The following is a 17,553-nucleotide window of genomic DNA, read 5'->3' as shown; positions in this document are numbered from 1 at the left end:
AATTCATGTATTCAAAGTGGTGAGTCCATTTTAAGACATGGCATTTTACTATTGTTAACAACTGTCAAAGTGACTCACATATTCTCATTGTTTTATGAAAAGAGAGCCTGTGTGTCACAGAAGCTATTTGTGTCTTTGCTAAATTTAGATCTAAGGATACAAGTGACTATGACAGCAGTGTGTAGTGAGCATTTTAAAAGTATACCATATTGTGTCTGTGTTCTGTATGTTCTTTCTTAATCAGTAGCTACTGTATGTATCTGTGAGTTTGAGGGAAGCAACTTTGACTCAATGTTTACTGTCCTGAAAATACCAATTCATGCTTCAAGAGGAATAATAAATCTGTAGAAAAATGTTCCAGAACACACTCCTACACTCTTACTTTTATAAGCTTGCAGAGAAGTTAGGTTTTTAGATTCAAATTTACACAAAAAATGCACATAGATTTAAAGTATGCAGTACAAACTGTCTTTATTGAAGGTCACATATTTTTTTTAAATAGCATGAGACACAAGCAGGAACAGAACAACTGGTAGTCTACTGTGAAATAACAAACAAAAATTAATAATTTCAAAAACAGTGTAGAGAGACACGCATCATGGTGCGACAACAGACACAGTCAATACAAACACTGTGGAACATCCTGGTTAACCATGGTCACTTAGTTGGATTTAGTAACAAATGGGAAAGGAATGTCAACCGTCATCTGTCTGTCACCTACTTTCACATATGGTTCAACATTTCTGCTTTGCTCCTTAAGTGTTCTAATGATATTATTTTGGAAAGCATTTAAACGTTTAACCATTAAGTCAATCCAGGACTGAATGTCAGCTTGGAGCTGTTCAAAGGACATGTCAGCCAAAATACTCTGGAGCTTAGCTGTCACAGCTTTTAGATATTCTACAACAATTTTGTGGGCCTCCTTCATCTGCTTGGTAACATCAGCCACGAGACGAGAGTTGATGGCATCATAGCATACATCACTCACGAAGGTGGAGAGCTTCTCTACATTCTGAGATTTAATGGTTTGGAGAAACTTCTCACCTTGTTCAGTGGTAAACTGCACAAATGCAGAGAATTTGTTGAAGATATCTTCCAGCTCGATTTCGCCTAGTTTTCTAACAGCGATAATTACTTGGTCCTGAATTTTCCTCAAAGCTACAAACAAGTCATCAAGAATCTCTCTTCCGCTGACCACGTGGGTAGAGCCAGGAAGGACAAATTCAATGTTTTGGAAATATTCAAGGACTGCTGCAAACATGGAGGCAAAGTACTCTGGAACCTTTTGAACAGCCTCCTCAGCTACATCAGCAACAAAAGCACTAAATTTCTGGTAAACCTCAAGCCCAGACAGCCTCTGTTCATACCCAGGGATCTGGAACTGTGTCTCTCTCAGGAATTTAACAACAGCATCAAGAACAATTTCAACTTTCTTCTGGTACTCTTTGAGGATTAAGATGGTCTTATCTGTGACCGTTGTCATAACATCAGATGGATTCACTGCTGCAAGTCTGTCAACAGCTCCCCTGAGCATCACTTTACCCTGCTCTTTAGCCTGTACAAAAGGACCCTCAAGGCTTCTGGCCTGTCTATAGATTGTGTTATATGTCCTGACAGCAGGATCAGACACCATTTTCATGACTGTGGGCACCTGTTTCTTCATTCCCAGCATCATCTCATATGGCATCTCCATGTTCCAAGTTGTATGAAGGTTCAGCTTCTCAGAGTTCATCACGGACATCTTCAGACCCAGGATGTCAACATCTGTTGTGGGCTCAGACTATGAGGAAAAAGTAAACATGGAATAAATATTACTAAAATATACAACGAATAAAATATTAACATTTAAATCATAATCAAAGGTTATTAGTAAGCAAACAAACAAGCAAAAGTTCTCTTACTGGGTAGCGACCGTAGACTCTTGCTCTCACTTGTGCTGGGCGCTTGGTCTGCATTTGAAGTGCCAGGAGTCCGGCAGATGGAGTGGACATAGAGACAACAAGGCCTTCCTCTGGATTTCCAGTGATCTCCTGATAGATTTCCATGGTCAGGACAGGCAGATTGACCTTTGCTGAATTGGTGATGGAGGTATCCACATTTTCATAGCTGATGGTGATGGTGCCGTCATGGTTTGCCTCAATCATTGGGTGTTTTACAGACAAGACAGAGGCCATTTTTAATCCGTTGACTGTGTTCATGTTGGCGTTGCCCTCAATCTTTCCAGTCAGAACCTCGAACTTAGAGGTTGAGGAAGCATCAAGATTGATGAGAATGCTGTCATGGTTAAGGATGCTGGCATCGGTTTTGAGTGTCACCATTGCGGTTTTCATGGAGAACTCATAGATCAGATCACCCAGTACTGGAATCCTGATGCTCTGAATTTTGGGCAGAGTGATTTTTGGAAGAGTCAGCTTGCTGAGGGCAGATGGAACATGCATGGTAGGCATTGTGATGAGACTAACGTCGGGCAGGGGAATGGTGAAGGTGGACATCTCGACATTCATCACTGGAACTTTGTAGGCCGGGATAGTGATGGTTTTGGGCAGCTCAATGCTGTACTTTTCATACTCTGCCTTTGCTTGGTTGTAAGATGTAGCCAGGATGGCAGCGGCCTTATCTTTGCCCATAAGCACTTGCTTGTGCAGAGTCTTAACATTGTTATTAACAAAGTTGATGACTGGATCCATATTGATGTCAATGGTGATCATCTCAGGGCTCTTCACATATTTCAGCTTGGAGTTCATGTCAAATGCCTGCTGAGTGGTGGTCAAGAAATAGTCCAGGCCAGTTTCATCCCACAGAGAGAAGTCTTCCACAACTGGTGTCCTGATACCAACAAATGGCACAGTCATTTCAGGAATGGTGATAGGCTCCCTTAGCACATCTAGATTTGCTTCTCCATTCATCTGGGAAGTTATGATAACTTCTTTGTCACCATTTTCCATGTTGAAGAAATGGGAGTACTTGTACTGGTTGAATCTAGCCAGACCTGTCCAGCTAGCCTGCTGCACGTCAGAGGTCAGGGTCAAAGAGATGTCATTCTGGAGATCCATCTTTCCAGACAGCTTGAATGGAAGGACAACCTTGACATTTCCCTTGTTCTTTGTGTCAAACATGAGATCACTTGGTGTGACCAAAGCAAGCACAGAATTTGAGAGAGTTCCCTCAACCTGTCCGGTTAGCTCTGCACTGTGGGAGGCAGTGAGATCCATTTTCATGTCTCCGGCATTAACCTGGAACTTGATATCTACAACATTGCTCTTCATGAAAGGTGTTTCTGTCTCAAACTTGGCATCAACGATTATGTGGCGGAAAATGCAGATATCGGCAACCACATTTTGATTCATTTTGAACTGTTTGCTGTCTGTTGCTCCAGTGAAGGTCACTTTGGCTGTGTGGAGATCCATGACCACCTCCATGTCACTCTTGTGGGTTGCCTCATCAGAGAAGTCCTGAACTGCATATTTATCATTGACCAGATTGGTAATGGTGAGACGTGCAGTGCCAGCCTCAAGCTGGAAAATGTTCTTTTGATTCATTGAGGCCTCGTTGAAGATGTTGAGGAATGGCATGTTGAGGTCATGTTTGTAGTTAGTCTCCACAGTGGCAGAAACTCCATCTTCCAGGGCGAAGAATGCATTATTGACAAGCTCGGCAACATAGAGCTCTGTGTTGAGTTTTGCAGTGGTATCAGCAGAAGCTTGAGCTGACAGGCCATAGAGAGTCATTGATCCCTTGTGGTCAAGAGTGAAACATGACTGGTCAACATTAATGCGCTCAGAGAATGACAGACGACTCATCTTTGGTGCAGCAACGTGAGCACCGGCATCCACTGTGAAGTCAAGGACTTTCAAAGTAGATGTTGCCTTTGAATTGAAATTGACTTTGAACTCTGGTGTCTCTGATGTAGTTGTAGTGTTCTCAAAGTCAGCAGTGGTCCCAAGTGTGAAATGAGGGGAGGTAACTCTGAACTCTCCATAGAGTTTTCCAAAACAGGGAATCATGCTCATTTCTGAAACTTTCTCTTTCAATTCCATCGTGAATGTGTCATAATCAAAAGATCTGATTTTCTGCACCATCCTCATGAAATAGTTACTCATATCATCAATGAGCTGTTTAAGGTTGAATGAATACAGTTCATCCACAAGTTCCTGAACAGGTGCCATAACTTTTTTGAGCAAAGGCTGGATGTCAATAGACTTGAGAGTAGCAATCACAGATTGTACCTTTTCCCTCACCTGATACTGCTTCATAATTTTAACAACCTCATCCATGATGGCACCAATCACCTTCTCAACCTCATAGCCGGAGAGGATCTCCTCCACTTTGGCATAAATCACATTGAAGTTGTGGGCAATGTTATACTTCTTGATCCAGTCCATGATAGCTTCCTTCATTGCTTTCAGCACATTCATGACTTTGTCAGTTGGAAACTTGGATGTCAGGTTGATCATGAAGTTTTCCATGGAATTGAGATACTTTCTCAGGTCTTGCACAAACAGGTTGAAGTCAAAGTTGTCAATGACCTCCTTCAGTTCTGACACTTTCTTCTGAACCTTAGTACTGATCTCATACTTGGTGTTGATGTCATTCAGCATCTCCATGCTCTGGTCCATCAGCCTCATCACTGTGGTCTTAACATTTTCAATAATTGCTGGCAGATGCTCCATGAATGGGATCTGGATGAAGTGGCTGTCACTGCTCTTGTCATATTTCACAAATCCAGAGACTGCGTAATCTTGTTTGTTCTCACTGAAGAGGGGTGTTGAAACTGCGCTTGACATCTCAATACCCATTCTCTCTTTATTGTTATAGGCACTCATTTCTTGATCAAAAGTATGCTCATTTACTGCAGATGCCATCTTCAGTGTGACACTTTGCTCTTGGAGGCTTAGCATGCTGCTGAACTTGTTGTCCATATTGGTCTTGATAGCAGGTCTGCCTTCCAGTTGATGGGTAGTTGAGGCTCTGGACTCAAATGACTGTGTGAACAGCATGGGTTCTGCCTTCAAGAGGAATTTGCCGTAAAGTTCACCGCTCTGCTCACCATACAGATACCCTGCACCATTTGTGTTGAAAATGGCATCGATGTTCAGAGTGAAGGGTTCAGCAACAGTTTTGACTGTGCTGCCCAGTTGAAGAACTGGCGAGTTGAATTTAGTGTCATGGTTAAACTTCATGGTCAGGCCAGCAACCTCCAAATCAGTGTCATGCGCTATTTGGGTTCCCAGTAGTTTACCAGTGGTTCTGCACTTTGCAGAGAGGGCCATGTCAACAAACCTGACTTCATAAGTGTGCTTGACTGCTTGCTCCAAGAGGCCTCCCATCATTGTTCCAGTCAGCTCCATGTTGTAGGGCTCTGCCTTGAATTGGACATCATTCACTAAGTCAATCTCCATGATCTTCAGTTCACTTTCCACATTAACCACAGCAGTAAAACGCTCCATGTTAACTCTGATGTCATGCTTGTAGGTGTTGCCCTTGGTAAGGAAGTTGTTAGTCTTGGAGCTGAGGGTGAAAGATCTCAGGGTGAGAGAAAGTGAGTTGGTACTATCGGTCATCACGTTGTTGAGAGATCCAACAATGTTGTTGGAGAGGATCAAGCCATCTTCGTTCAGTCTGAAGTTGACAATGTTTCTGGTGTTGAAGTCAAAGAGGTTACCCTTAAAAATGCCATTCAGATACATGTCTGTGCTTGCAAGCTTTCCCTCGACGTTGAGCTCGGCTTTGTTTTCTTTAATGCCTCCCTTGGTGGTGAGAGACATGGTGGCACCAGAGGTGTCAACTCCGGCATGGAAAACATTCTCGAAGGTCATTGGGCTAAGCTGAGCAGTTGTTGTACAGCTGGTGGTCAGACCATTCATGTTCAGGGCCAACGTTGCCTTGTGAGAGGCAAGACGTGAGAAGATGTTCAAGGAAGCATCACCATTGATCTCCAAGCCGGAGGGGTTTAGGGACCCAGTGAGCAAAGAATAGGCACGGTTCACTGTATCATCAGCTTGATTCTCAATCCTGAGGCTGGCCTGTCCTTCAAAGGCAGAGAACTCCATCTGGCTACGAAGCATTCGCTCATCGGCCTTGGTCACAGAGTCAGACTGGATGGTAAGCTTGACATCTTTGTAGCTAAGGCTCATTTTGGTGGTGTGTTTGATGGGGTCAGTGTTCATGTTGGTGTTAGACTCAATCAGAAGCTCCTCATTTGCATATGATGCCTTGATCTTGTTGGCGACCTTCAGGATTTCAGAGTTCACCCTCAGTGTGCTCTCCAGTTTAGCTTCTTTCTTCGCTGGCTCAACAGAGAAGGTGTGGAGGTAAGTGGTACTAGCAGACATGGGTCCAACAGTGACACTTCCATCTGTGTTGATATCTCCAGACAGTATGTTTGAGTCAAGGGTGAGCTGGGTGGTAACAGCCAAAGAAGTGTCAAGACCCATGGGAGAATCAGCATGGATGTTGTACCTTCCTGTTGACATTACATTGTCTGTGACAGCAATGGTTTCGAGCACATTAAAACCTGTGTTCATGAGCATGTGTTTCAGGGAACCATCAACGGTAAATTTCATTGTTTTCTCTGGTGTGTCGGTGATTGTTGAAGATCCTTTAAAACAAGACAAAACAAAATATAAGTAAGCATAACATTTTTGTTGTTTATCTAATGTTAAACAACAAATGCATAATTCTTCTAATTAAAAACAAGAATAAAGTTTAAATTACCCTCAGTTGAGAAGGAAAGAAGTTGGATTGGACTCTTAGCCATGATGGTGAACTTGGCCAAGTAGCTTGGAGAGTCTTCAGTGTTGTTACCAACAGACATGGTTGCCTCCCAGTCATAGAAGTTGCTGTTGACCTTGGCAGATGCTTCAACCATTCCCATCAGAGGCAGGGTGAGATCGTATTCAGCAGGGATGGTAAAGGTGGGGATTGAGATCTCCTGTGAATCAACCTCCATGCCCAGCTGAGGCACTGAGATGCGTGGGGAGTTGACCATTGGCGGTATCCTCAACTCCTCAGATGACTTGCCACCAAGAGGTAGAGGGACAGTGATGGTCAAACGGTCCTGGTTGAACTTGTATGTGAAGGTGCTATCCCTGGTGAAAGGATTAAAGCAGAAGATTTGTTATAAGGTCATTTAAAGCATACATTCGAGTGGTAAGTAAATGTGAAAAATTATCATGAAACGTGTGGTTTACTTACAGGTTCATGAAAATGTTTTCAGGCATGTCAGGCATTTCCATACTGGCAATTCTATTCCTCAGAGTCTCAACATAAGGAACATCAGCAGAGATCTTGTCCATCCAGATATCACTGGCCTGATGAAAAAAACACCACATGCTTTAGTCTGGAAAAAGTATAGCTACATCAAGGTCTGCTAAAATAGTTTGAATGATTATATTCTATATTGATTATATTCTTTTCACCTCAACTGCCTTGTTAAAGACATGACGCAGTTTCATGTCAGTCTTGACAACCTGCTGGTCCATGACATCCTCCACAAACTGCCTGAGCCAGCGCTGGAGGGCTACAGTGTAAGGCACCATGATCTTAGTATCAGCGTTCATATTGGACATCAGCCGGACCTCAGCCTGGTCTTCACCTGAGATACAAAACATTTAGCATTGTAAATTTGAGACAGTGTTTGAGACAAACTGAAACTATCAATCTTTGAAGTCCATTAGGAGTATTTTTTAACCAGACGTACCATATTTGAATGCAACTGCCTGAATGGAGGAGGTCAGTGGGAGTTTGACATCACTTTTGATCTCCATGGTGAGTCCATCAGCTTTGCTCATGGTAGCAGTGATGGCAGCATCAGTCTTGATTGAGGGGACTAGCAGCTGAACCTGCAGCATGCCATCAGTCATAGCCTGAAGCCTGAAATTAATTAAAAAAAAAACATGATCAAGTCAATGCCTGCACATCAAAAAGAAATGCTGGATATGTTTAAGCACACAGGACTAAGTCAAATGTATCATTAATCGATAGTACATTTAAATAGAAGATTTTAGCTGGGCTGACTTACTTGGCACGGCCAGTCAGAGAGAGCTGGGGCACGTTCTTGTTGGAGATCTCCAGGGAAATGGCTTTGCCTTTGGTATTGCTGTCGGTCATGCCAACCTTAACGCCGGCCTCAACATCAAAGTCAGGTACCTCAATTTGGGTGGTGAAGACATTCCTGTTCCTGTTGTACTTCATGGTGGCTGTGGCCTCGGTAGACTGAGCACCTAAAGTTATAGGAAGTATAACTTGATTACTTACGTTTGTAACCCTATAATATGAAAATGGGTTACATATAAAAAACTAACAATGATATAATTTTCCTAAGATATGATGTTTGTACCTTCAGTTCTCAGGGCAAACTTCAAAGAATCAACCTTCTGGCGGCCGTCCTTTCCTTCACTGAGGAGTTTGTAGGAAATGGTAGCTGTGTACTCAGAGACCTCTTTAGAGGGCTTGATGTCCAAGTCAAACCTTGGGTGAAAAGACAAAGTTGAAGTCTGTCACAGATAAATCGTCTATGATATTGTATTATATATCAAGAAAATCATAAAGAATAAGAAATCATTTTCTATCACTAATTTCAACATATTTAGAATTGTGACATACAACCAAAACAAGGAAGAAAAGGCATATTACATTGGCTTTTAATTAATTCCATTCTTCTTTTTCTTTTTTTAAAATAATTATTGTTATCCTAATTGTTTTTTGTCCTTTTTAAATCTTCACTTATATATTTTATCAAATGCTGTTTTTCCTTTGTCTAATTTTGCTTTTGTTTTAATGTGTTGCATCTTTATTGAGAAGTACTTATAGCGACATCATTTGTATGAAAAGTGCTCTATAAATTTAGTTTTATTAACATTATCATCAAACTTTATCTACTTTCACAAAACAGTATTTATATCATTACTGAATGGTATACCAGTGCATGCACACAACTGAAATTATGTCACATTACAGAGGCCAGACACCATTAAGTTACCATGTCTTTGAGACTTAAAGAATGATAATCACTCAGTTTTTGCTTTATGGTACCAAGGGGATAATAGAGCTTTTTTTTTTTTTTTTTTTTAATTTGGGGACAATTTACTAAATAGTTTGAAAGTCAATTACCAACATGTCTGCTGAATTATTGAAAGAAAATGTTGTAATGCATAAACATAATGTAATATCATTTAGCATAGTAGCCACATAAAAGTAACAGTTTTTGCTTTGGTTTTGTGTGTTGTGCATTTGTGTGCAGACCTTTATGTATATTTGTTGTGTTATTTGTGAAAAACCAAATGAATATAAATACCACAGATTTTTCAAAGGACAACTTACCTGGTCTCTCCATTCAGGGGGAAGTAAGGAACAGCAGTCTTGTCTCCGGTGTTGGCACGCAGTGTTTTGGTGCAGTATCTGATTCCAGAGAAGAGAGGGCTGCAGCTTGCTTCACCCTCTGTGTGAGGGATCACTGTGGTCTGACCAGCACCCACAATCATCACATTGTTGCTATTTCAAAGAGAGGAAAAAAACAGCAAAATCAGTTTCCATCGTCTAATAACTTTGTGGAACATCCTGTAATAAAGATCACCATCCACTGCTAAAGCACAAATATCATTTATCAAATATTATTTATGTTTCTTGTTACCTGATGCTCAAGAGCTTAGTGGTGTCCTGTGGAGCAGGGATGGAAAGTTTGACCTGGTTCTGCTCCATGGTGATCTTTGCATTGAGCATGCTCTCGTGGTACAGGTTGGTGTGCATCTCAACAGCGGACTCAACAAGTTCAGGGACATGGACTCCCATTTTAGTCACAAACTCAACTCCAATGGAGGGCTTGAACAGCAGCTCCTTCTGTGAAAAAAAGATCATTAAATAAGTTGCAGAGGCATGAAAAATATACAATTACACTGCTACCATAATAGTCTGTTCAACTATTTGTACGGAATTTTCAAACACTTTGCAGGACATTTGAGGAAGTACTTCAAAAAATAGCAAAAGCATAATAATGAAAGTACAACTGACGTTTTTGACAGAGCTTTGAGGGTAAATTTAGGACAAAAGATGGAAAATTTACCATGTTTGGAGTCATGCGAAGGCCTCCCTTTGCTCCAGGAGTGAAGGTGCCAGACAGAGCAAATGTCAGAGGCATGCCAGCTGCTGTTGGCATGACGAATTTGTTGTCCATGAAGATGTAATGGGCAAAGATCTCGTTGTCAGTGCCGGACATCAGTTTAGCCACAATCTGATAAAAAGAATTAGTGTCAAATTGAATTTTCTGTCGTTGTGGTAGAGAAAAAGGCATTATGAATTGTTATTAGGAGTGCAGGACAATACCTGGGTGGGGATGGTCCTCATGAAAATATCTGCGTACATGACAGCGTTATCAGCAATGTACTTCATTTCGTTGCCCTTGATATAGCCAAGCTCAGTTCCCATGATCCTCAGGTAGGCCATGGCCTCTGGGGAATCCACAGTCTGCAGATCCTTCACCAGCTTGTTGAAGTTGCGAACAATTTCTCTCACAAGATTTTCGGGAACCTAAGGAAACAGTTGTAATAATTGTGGTATCAGTGGAAATGACACCAGACTAAAAGTGTTTAACAGAAATTATAACACACAAGACATACCTTTCGTCTGTCTACGTCCATGGGAGAAACCCATTTCTCCAGCTCTTCTTTCACCTGTGGTGGGATCTTGTCCAATGTCCAGTACAGAGTCTTGCTGAAAGTGTCAGGGAAGAAGCCATTCTTTCCAAACAAAGCGTCAATGGTTGGCTCGAAGCCCTTTCCTTCCATGCCAATCTGAAAATCAGAAAAAAACCCCAATGAGATTAAAAAACAATGTGGGCTCATTGTGTTCAACTAATTAAATAATTATTTTACAAATGTTATTTGCCTCAAATTTCAGAGGCAGATGGGGAAAGTTGACCAAATACGAGATACAAGGACTAAAAAAGTCCAAAAATAATAATGATAAGATACGTATAAATCTAATTCATGCTGCTAATGTCTTTAGCAACTGTAAAAGTACAATTCAAAATATCAATGAATTACTGATTATATAGGTGTACTATAGTATTACATACCTCCCAAAGATCCATGCTGAAACCAAAAGCTTTCAGAGTGGTCTCCAGCATGACTTCTCTTGGCAGCTGGCTGCTGGGATCAAAGACAATGTTGCCCTGAATGGCGGCCTGCATGTCCTCATTTGCCATGCCCAGCTTGTAGCTGCGGGACTTTGTGGTGTAGTCGCTGTGTGTGGCAACCTCAGTGTCCTGCAGGGCATCCATTATCTTCTGACCGAGCCTGAGGTAGTAATCAAATGTAAAACAATAAGCTGGATATACGAAGTTGAGTTCAATTACAGAATTGCTGTGAAATAAAGCATAAATTACAGATAAAAGGTGCTCTTTTCTTACTTCTGGGTCTCTGGATCAGTGGAGGAAATGATGTTGTAGATGTGGGAGGTCACAAAGGCCTTGACCTGCATGTTCTGTTCCTGCTTAACAATCTTCTTCACCATCTCAATGTCACTGTCCTGGGGATTCCTCATCAGGACCAGGTAAGCTGCCAGACGCTTCTGCACAGCACCCTTGGGGTACTGGCTGACCCTCTGCAGGTTGGAGCGAACCTGGAGGGGAAAAAATTAACATGTTTGTCATTGTGGAAATTCCACACTATGCTAATGGGAGTCTGATAGGTATGAGCAATACACCGTGATCTCAATCTGTATCTATTCTACCAACTAAATTATCAGTATCTGTATCTGTACTGGGAATGGGCGGGGTTTAAAGTGGTCGTGGTTTAGCTGAAATAGGTAGGGCCAAACCAGAAGCTGCTATTATACCTACTCTTGATATGGTTTGATCAAAAGTCGTTACATTTATAATGTATTAGAAAACTATTACAGAAAAACCTCAGGATAGAGCTTCAGATTATTTTTGATCACAAGAGTAAGAGACTGAACAAAGCTACCCAGCTGAGCAGTATGGAGTACGGAAATGGGAAATTTTACACGAATGACACCCATAATCCTAAAAAGTACATGATCTGTACAGCATACTTGTTTCATCAGAGTGCTTGGTACACTGGACACTGTTTATCTGTGGAGGGGGCTGTTAGTTACAGTTACCTCATCTGTTGCAGACATGCGTCTGAAAGCCTGGATGGCAGCCAGCTGCACAGACAGTGTGGTTGCAGGCTGTCTCATGCACTTCACCAGGGTGGTCTTAATGGCAGCATCAACTGCCTCCATTGCTTCTCCCATGTTACCAATAACCTGGATGAAACAGAACAGACAATTAATAATGGTAATAATGAACTTACTTTATAAAACACATTTCAAAGTTACTAAGTGCTTTACATGGCTAAACCAGGATTTAAAACATTGCAATATTTAGGCAAGTAAAGTAAAATAAAATAAAATAAAATAAACAAAAAATAAAAGAAAAGAAAAAAACATGAAATTAGAAGTTTCAATCAAAATGTGTATGTTTATAAGCAGTCTAACTAAAACTAATATTAGTTGTAAAAAAACAACAACAAAAAAACAAACCCTTTCAGTTACCGGAAATCAAAAAATAAAAATAGAGTAACTGAAAAACAAAACTAACTGACAGGTAATTGTGTTTTACCCCCAAATATTATAATAAAAAGCTAATGCTAATACTGAAACCTATGAAAACTGAATGTAAACTAAACATTTTTAAACAATAAAAACTGAACTGAAACACATCTGGAAACTAAAACTACACTGAACTGAAAACAAAAACTATAAATTAAATAGTATTAAAAACTAATGAAAATTACAAAACTACAACAGCTCTGGCTAATAGCTGGGTACCTACCCTCAAGGTCAGGAAGGTCAGCTCCTTGTCCCCAGCGCAGTCTGCGCCCAGGAGGGAGGACATGAACTCAAAGACAGCAGTGATCTCGGGGGTGACGCCCTCAGCCTTATACAGTCTGGTGACAAAATTTAGACATTAGTGATTTAAAAAGAAACCACCACTACATTACAGAGGAGGACTTTCCTCAGATGTAAAAAAGGTGATACTCACTTCCTGACTGCATTGCTCAGAGCATACATGATGGGTTTGCTCTGCTTGTACTGAGCCATTGCCAGCATGTCCTGTACCATGAGACGGGAGGGGTTAGGCAGCAGTCCCAGGGCGTACACAACAGCATCGACCTCAAGAGCAGACTCGTCAAAGGTCCTGAGGATCTTCAGCATGGCGCTGGTGCACTCTGGGGTGCCACACTGGGCGAGAGCTTGCCACGTCAGAGACTGGGACATGTCCATCATCTGAGGAGCAACAGCTGCCAAGACATCGACCTTCAGGCCACGCAGCTCAGTCACCAGTTTGTAGAAGAGGCTGGCGCGCTCCTTGCCCTGAGTGGTCTGTGACAGGGTGTTCAGCTCCTGCATGGTACTGATGACAGCTTCCTTGCTCTGCACAGGGGACTTGTCCTCAGCAACAGTCATGGTCAGGTCTAAATAGTTCATAAGATCTGTAGAGAATAATACCACAAACAGTAAGAAAATGCAGAAAAAATTGACACATTTGATCATCTGTTGATATCTTAGAGGCTATTTTAAAGACAGAAACACTTACAGCTGGTGTCAAAGATTCTGTCGTTGATTTTGGCGGTCTCTCTCAGAGTCACAGTCTGCTTCACCAGAGTGGAGATTCCATACTCATTCCTGTTTGCAGAAGAAATAACAGGGAAAAGCAATCACCAAAAGTTCTTTCTAAAACATATAGAAGTCAAGAAATTCTCTAAACTCTGCATAAAATCTACAATTCACATTGTCAATTTTCGCTCTCAAGACTGGGAGGCATGGCCCTTTGCCCACTCTACAATTTTGAAGTCTAAAAGATTTTGTTAAATTGATACTCCTTTATCATTCAGCAGATTCTTTATTGTTTTAAAACTTACTGGCTGGAGAAGGGCAGGAAGATGTGTTTCTCTGTGCAGGTTCCACTGGTCATGTGCTTCTTCTGGTTGTCAAACTTGTAGTTGCAAGTCTGGGTGCTGCTGATCATCTTGGACAGAGGGTATTCCTAATGGTAGAAAGACAACACCAGTGTTTTTTCGTATATTATAAAGAAGAGCACAGGTAAAATATTCCTCTCCCTGCTCCTTTTCGGTCATGTTATGTGTATTACAGCAGAGTTTAGAGTCTGGTGCTACTGAAGTGGAGATTTTTGGCTCAGGGTATGAGAAAAAAAGAGAAAAAGAAAATTGGCTTTACAATAAGGGGAAAAGGGCAAAATAGGTATCTCCATAAAACATCCCCAGTTGATTTCTTACATTAAGGCAATTACTTTTTGTATTACACGTTTAATGACAAATCAATTTTTTTTATCTTACTTGACTAAATGTGTTGTTTTTACATACACTTCCAGAACAAAAATCTGAACTTAAATAAACACTTAAATATGTGTTTCGGACTTTTTCTTTCCACTTGTCTGAAAGAAGTTATGGAAGCAAAATAAACAAAAATCCCAAAATTGACCAGCGCATGTTGTCTCGCCCTTAGTTTGGGATGGTGACAATGTGTTACTTAGTCTCTCACCATGCCAGTGATGAGGGCCAGGGGACTGGTGACCTGCTTCTGGGCAAGGAAAGCGTCACATTGGGTGAGATCCCTGCTGACAGTCACATCGGTGGCGATGTCCTCTCTGATGTTGACGGTGAAGTCGGTGGGGCACACTCCGTGCACGGTGGCCTGAAAATGATGAGAGTCATCGTTAGCACTGAGGAAGTTGGAAACAGTTCAGTAAAAACAAAGTGGTAAACTGTGCTCTCTGTCCTTTAGCAATCTCTCTGAATGTTATTATCAATTGATCTGAAAGATTGCCCCCCGTTATGAGAGCAGGTGATGCCATTAACAAGATAAACTTATCTAGGACTTTGACCTGCAGCTGAAGATTGTCATTGTGAGGACATGATGTTACAGGAGTGTATCACCTGTGACTGGGGCAGCTTATCTACTCATTGAGCAACTTGTTTATCTTTGCATGAGTCTGCAGTGCAAACAGAATCATGCAGTGACTCTGGCCTGAACTGACTGCGCCAAATACTGACAAAACAAAAATAAGTCAATAAATCAGAGAGGGGAAGCTACCATTTGGTTGTTTTTCTCCTCTTCCATGACTGGCACCATGAGAGTGGAGATGATTCCCCTCTTGATGTTCAGGATGTTGACAGGCTCATCGTCCTCAGGGTAGACAATTACCCTAGTCTGTCCTTCGACTGTGATCTTCAAGGGGTTCCTGTTGACGTGGACAGATCATTTAGACATTTACCCTTTCCTTTAAGTCCTTCAATTTTAGCTACCATTGTTATAGTAGTAGTACCATTATTTGATCAGTCAGTTTTAGGACTAAATAACACGGCTTAATATTAAATGTTTGCGTAAACTTACTTGGCCATGGCATCTTTGAAAGCCTGAGCACCGGGTGCAGGACGGTACATTGGGTTTCCTTCTTCATCCACACTGAAGATCTCGCTCAGAGAGCACTCTGTCGTGCGGAGAATGAAGCTACAGGTCTGGGGCACATCAACCTCGACCTGTAAGGCAGATTAAACATTTTTTTAGCACCACCGTTTTCTATTCACGTTGTGCTTGCAGTAGTGTTCAGGGCTGTGGGGACTTACTTTGCAGGAGACTTTGGGGCCGCTCTTGTTGTCAGAGGCTCCATTCACGCTGTTAAAGGTCTCAGCTTCGTAGTTGTACACAAAGCGCCGGAAGTTCTTGAATCTTTTGGCCACTAAAACGTACATGAAAAGTCAATTAGAGCTCCGTAATGTTAATATGTAATACACTGCTCATCTTCTGACACTTACATACCAAAGTTATTTTTATATAACTTTACTTTACTTACTTTGAAAAGATAGTTTAACATTATGATGGTTCATCGTTTGGTCAAATATTGTTTGTGTTTTTGTATATATGCACATTTATGTGAAACAGTTGAGGTCCTGGGATGCACAACAAAATTCAGAATTTTTTCTGATAATTAAGTAAAATCAAATCAGATGATTGCTTGTTAATAATTACAAATGAGTGAGCTCATCAGTAAGGATTCAAAGGTGAACTTTAACTTTTTTTGGAGGAAAGTAACTAAATAAATTTACCTAAGTACCATACGTAAGTACAATTTTGAAATACATGTACTTAACTGAGGTATTTCCATATTAGGATACTTTATACTTAGACTCCATCACATTTTGAAGACAAATATGGTACTTTTTACTTCACTTCATTTATTTTAAAGCTTGTTACTTGTTACTGATAATAAACAACAACATTGTAATCATTGTAAGTATAATAAAATATAAATTACAATGTATTATTATATTGTAAGCTTCGCAGCAGTATATAATGTAATTAAAATTAGCTACAACTTTAACAGCTACAACAGCTGCCAGTCTGCATAATGAGTACTTTTCCTTTTGTATTTAAAGTATATTTTGATGCTGACTGTTTTCTAAATACTTTTTCCACTTGTGATTTTTTTCATTGTTGTGTATTTATCAACTTAAATCACATCTTATAAATGCCATGAATAGACAATTATAGAAAAAATATAAAGATAAAAGAAAAAAAGCAACTCACACAAGCAAGCAGGGGATTGTTCCTCAACATTTCCAACATCTTGCTCTGTAAAGGATGAAAAACAAATTGTTTGACAAAAGCTACAACCTGCTCGAAAAGTTAAGTGGGGCAATTTAAATACAAACTCATCATTTACAAGTATACTTAATCCACTATAAGGGGTTAATCTTTATTTTTTTTTAGCTCAAAATATTGCATTTCACATGTCAGTTATTTGAAAAGGATTTAAAAAAAACATCCCAACAAGAATGACAAAATGAGTATCACTCACACTCTTAGATTAATGTTTTTGCATCATTTAAAAACAGTAACATCAGTAAACATCAGAGATTTTAGAGATATTAACAGATTTTTTTTTAACAAACCAAGCAATAAACATCTAACTTTTTTCTCAAATAGATAAACACTTCAAATATTGAACTGCATCCTTCGATTTGGTCAACTGCAAAAACAATACTTACGGGCAAGTGTGTAGGTGCCCAGTAGCAGCAAAAGGCAGAGCTTGATACCCCCCATGATGGGCTTAGAAAAGCTCCTGTAAGCCCTTAAGGTAAGAAGAGTCCTCCTCTTTCTGTGAAGACTAATTCTTGTGCTTTGTTCCTTCTGCTTTTATAGTTCTCCAGTCTTAACTGTAAGTGATCAGCAGGACTTGCAAATGTGTTGCCCTGGTTCCAAAGTCTGAGCAGTCCTTGTGGCAGGCCAAAGGTTGAAACACCAACTAAGACTTGTATGTCAGCAATGGGTGGGGGCGCTCTGTGTGATTATGTTACATTAACTCTTTGTACTTTGTTTTATGGTCCGGGGTTGCTTTTTCGAGACAATACTGAGGTCATTTTTTTTATGCAGAAATGAACATATTTAATGTTAGTAACACATCTTTATCTAAGAAAAAAAAAATCTAATCAGATCAATGTCATTTAATAGCTCATATCTCCTATCAACTAA

The 17,553-nt window shown here is 40.5% G+C and overlaps 1 protein-coding gene across 1 annotated transcript; it reads right to left on the bottom strand.

The window, feature by feature from the left end:
• Positions 1-454: 454 nt before the first annotated feature.
• On the bottom strand, positions 455-17,247 carry LOC121955843 (apolipoprotein B-100-like). Its single transcript, XM_088089258.1, has 26 exons — positions 17,070-17,247; positions 16,609-16,653; positions 15,648-15,760; positions 15,415-15,560; positions 15,115-15,262; positions 14,563-14,715; positions 13,923-14,047; positions 13,598-13,686; positions 13,043-13,493; positions 12,833-12,947; positions 12,118-12,264; positions 11,405-11,616; positions 11,072-11,291; positions 10,614-10,787; positions 10,321-10,524; positions 10,061-10,228; positions 9,632-9,837; positions 9,322-9,492; positions 8,339-8,469; positions 8,021-8,222; positions 7,700-7,872; positions 7,419-7,594; positions 7,195-7,310; positions 6,715-7,088; positions 1,902-6,598; positions 455-1,780 (listed from the first exon to the last, which is right to left on the bottom strand). The coding sequence occupies exons 1-26, from the start codon at positions 17,122-17,124 to the stop codon at positions 662-664; spliced, it is 9,930 nt and encodes a 3,309-aa protein (XP_087945384.1). The 5' UTR covers positions 17,125-17,247; the 3' UTR covers positions 455-661.
• Between the last annotated feature and the right edge of the window lie 306 nt (positions 17,248-17,553).

The sequence above is a fragment of the Plectropomus leopardus genome, chromosome 16 (assembly GCF_026936395.1).
Source record: "Plectropomus leopardus strain MGB_pleo_1.0 chromosome 16, ASM2693639v1, whole genome shotgun sequence".
Classification (NCBI taxonomy): domain Eukaryota; kingdom Metazoa; phylum Chordata; class Actinopteri; order Perciformes; family Serranidae; genus Plectropomus; species Plectropomus leopardus.
Note: the sequence above shows the minus strand (reverse complement) of the source record. Positions and strands in the feature narration are given on the sequence as shown.

Bases quoted from the DNA above. Each gene is read 5' to 3' on its own strand.
- LOC121955843 (XM_088089258.1), bottom strand. From the start codon at position 17,124: ATGGGGGGTATCAAGCTCTGCCTTTTGCTGCTACTGGGCACCTACACA. The intron at 15,561-15,647 runs GTAAGTCCCCAC...TCTGCCTTACAG, and splicing joins GCCCCAAAGTCTCCTGCAAA to GTCGAGGTTGATGTGCCCCA. The intron at 6,599-6,714 runs GTAATTTAAACT...CTTGTTTTAAAG, and splicing joins TCTTTCCTTCTCAACTGAGG to GATCTTCAACAATCACCGAC.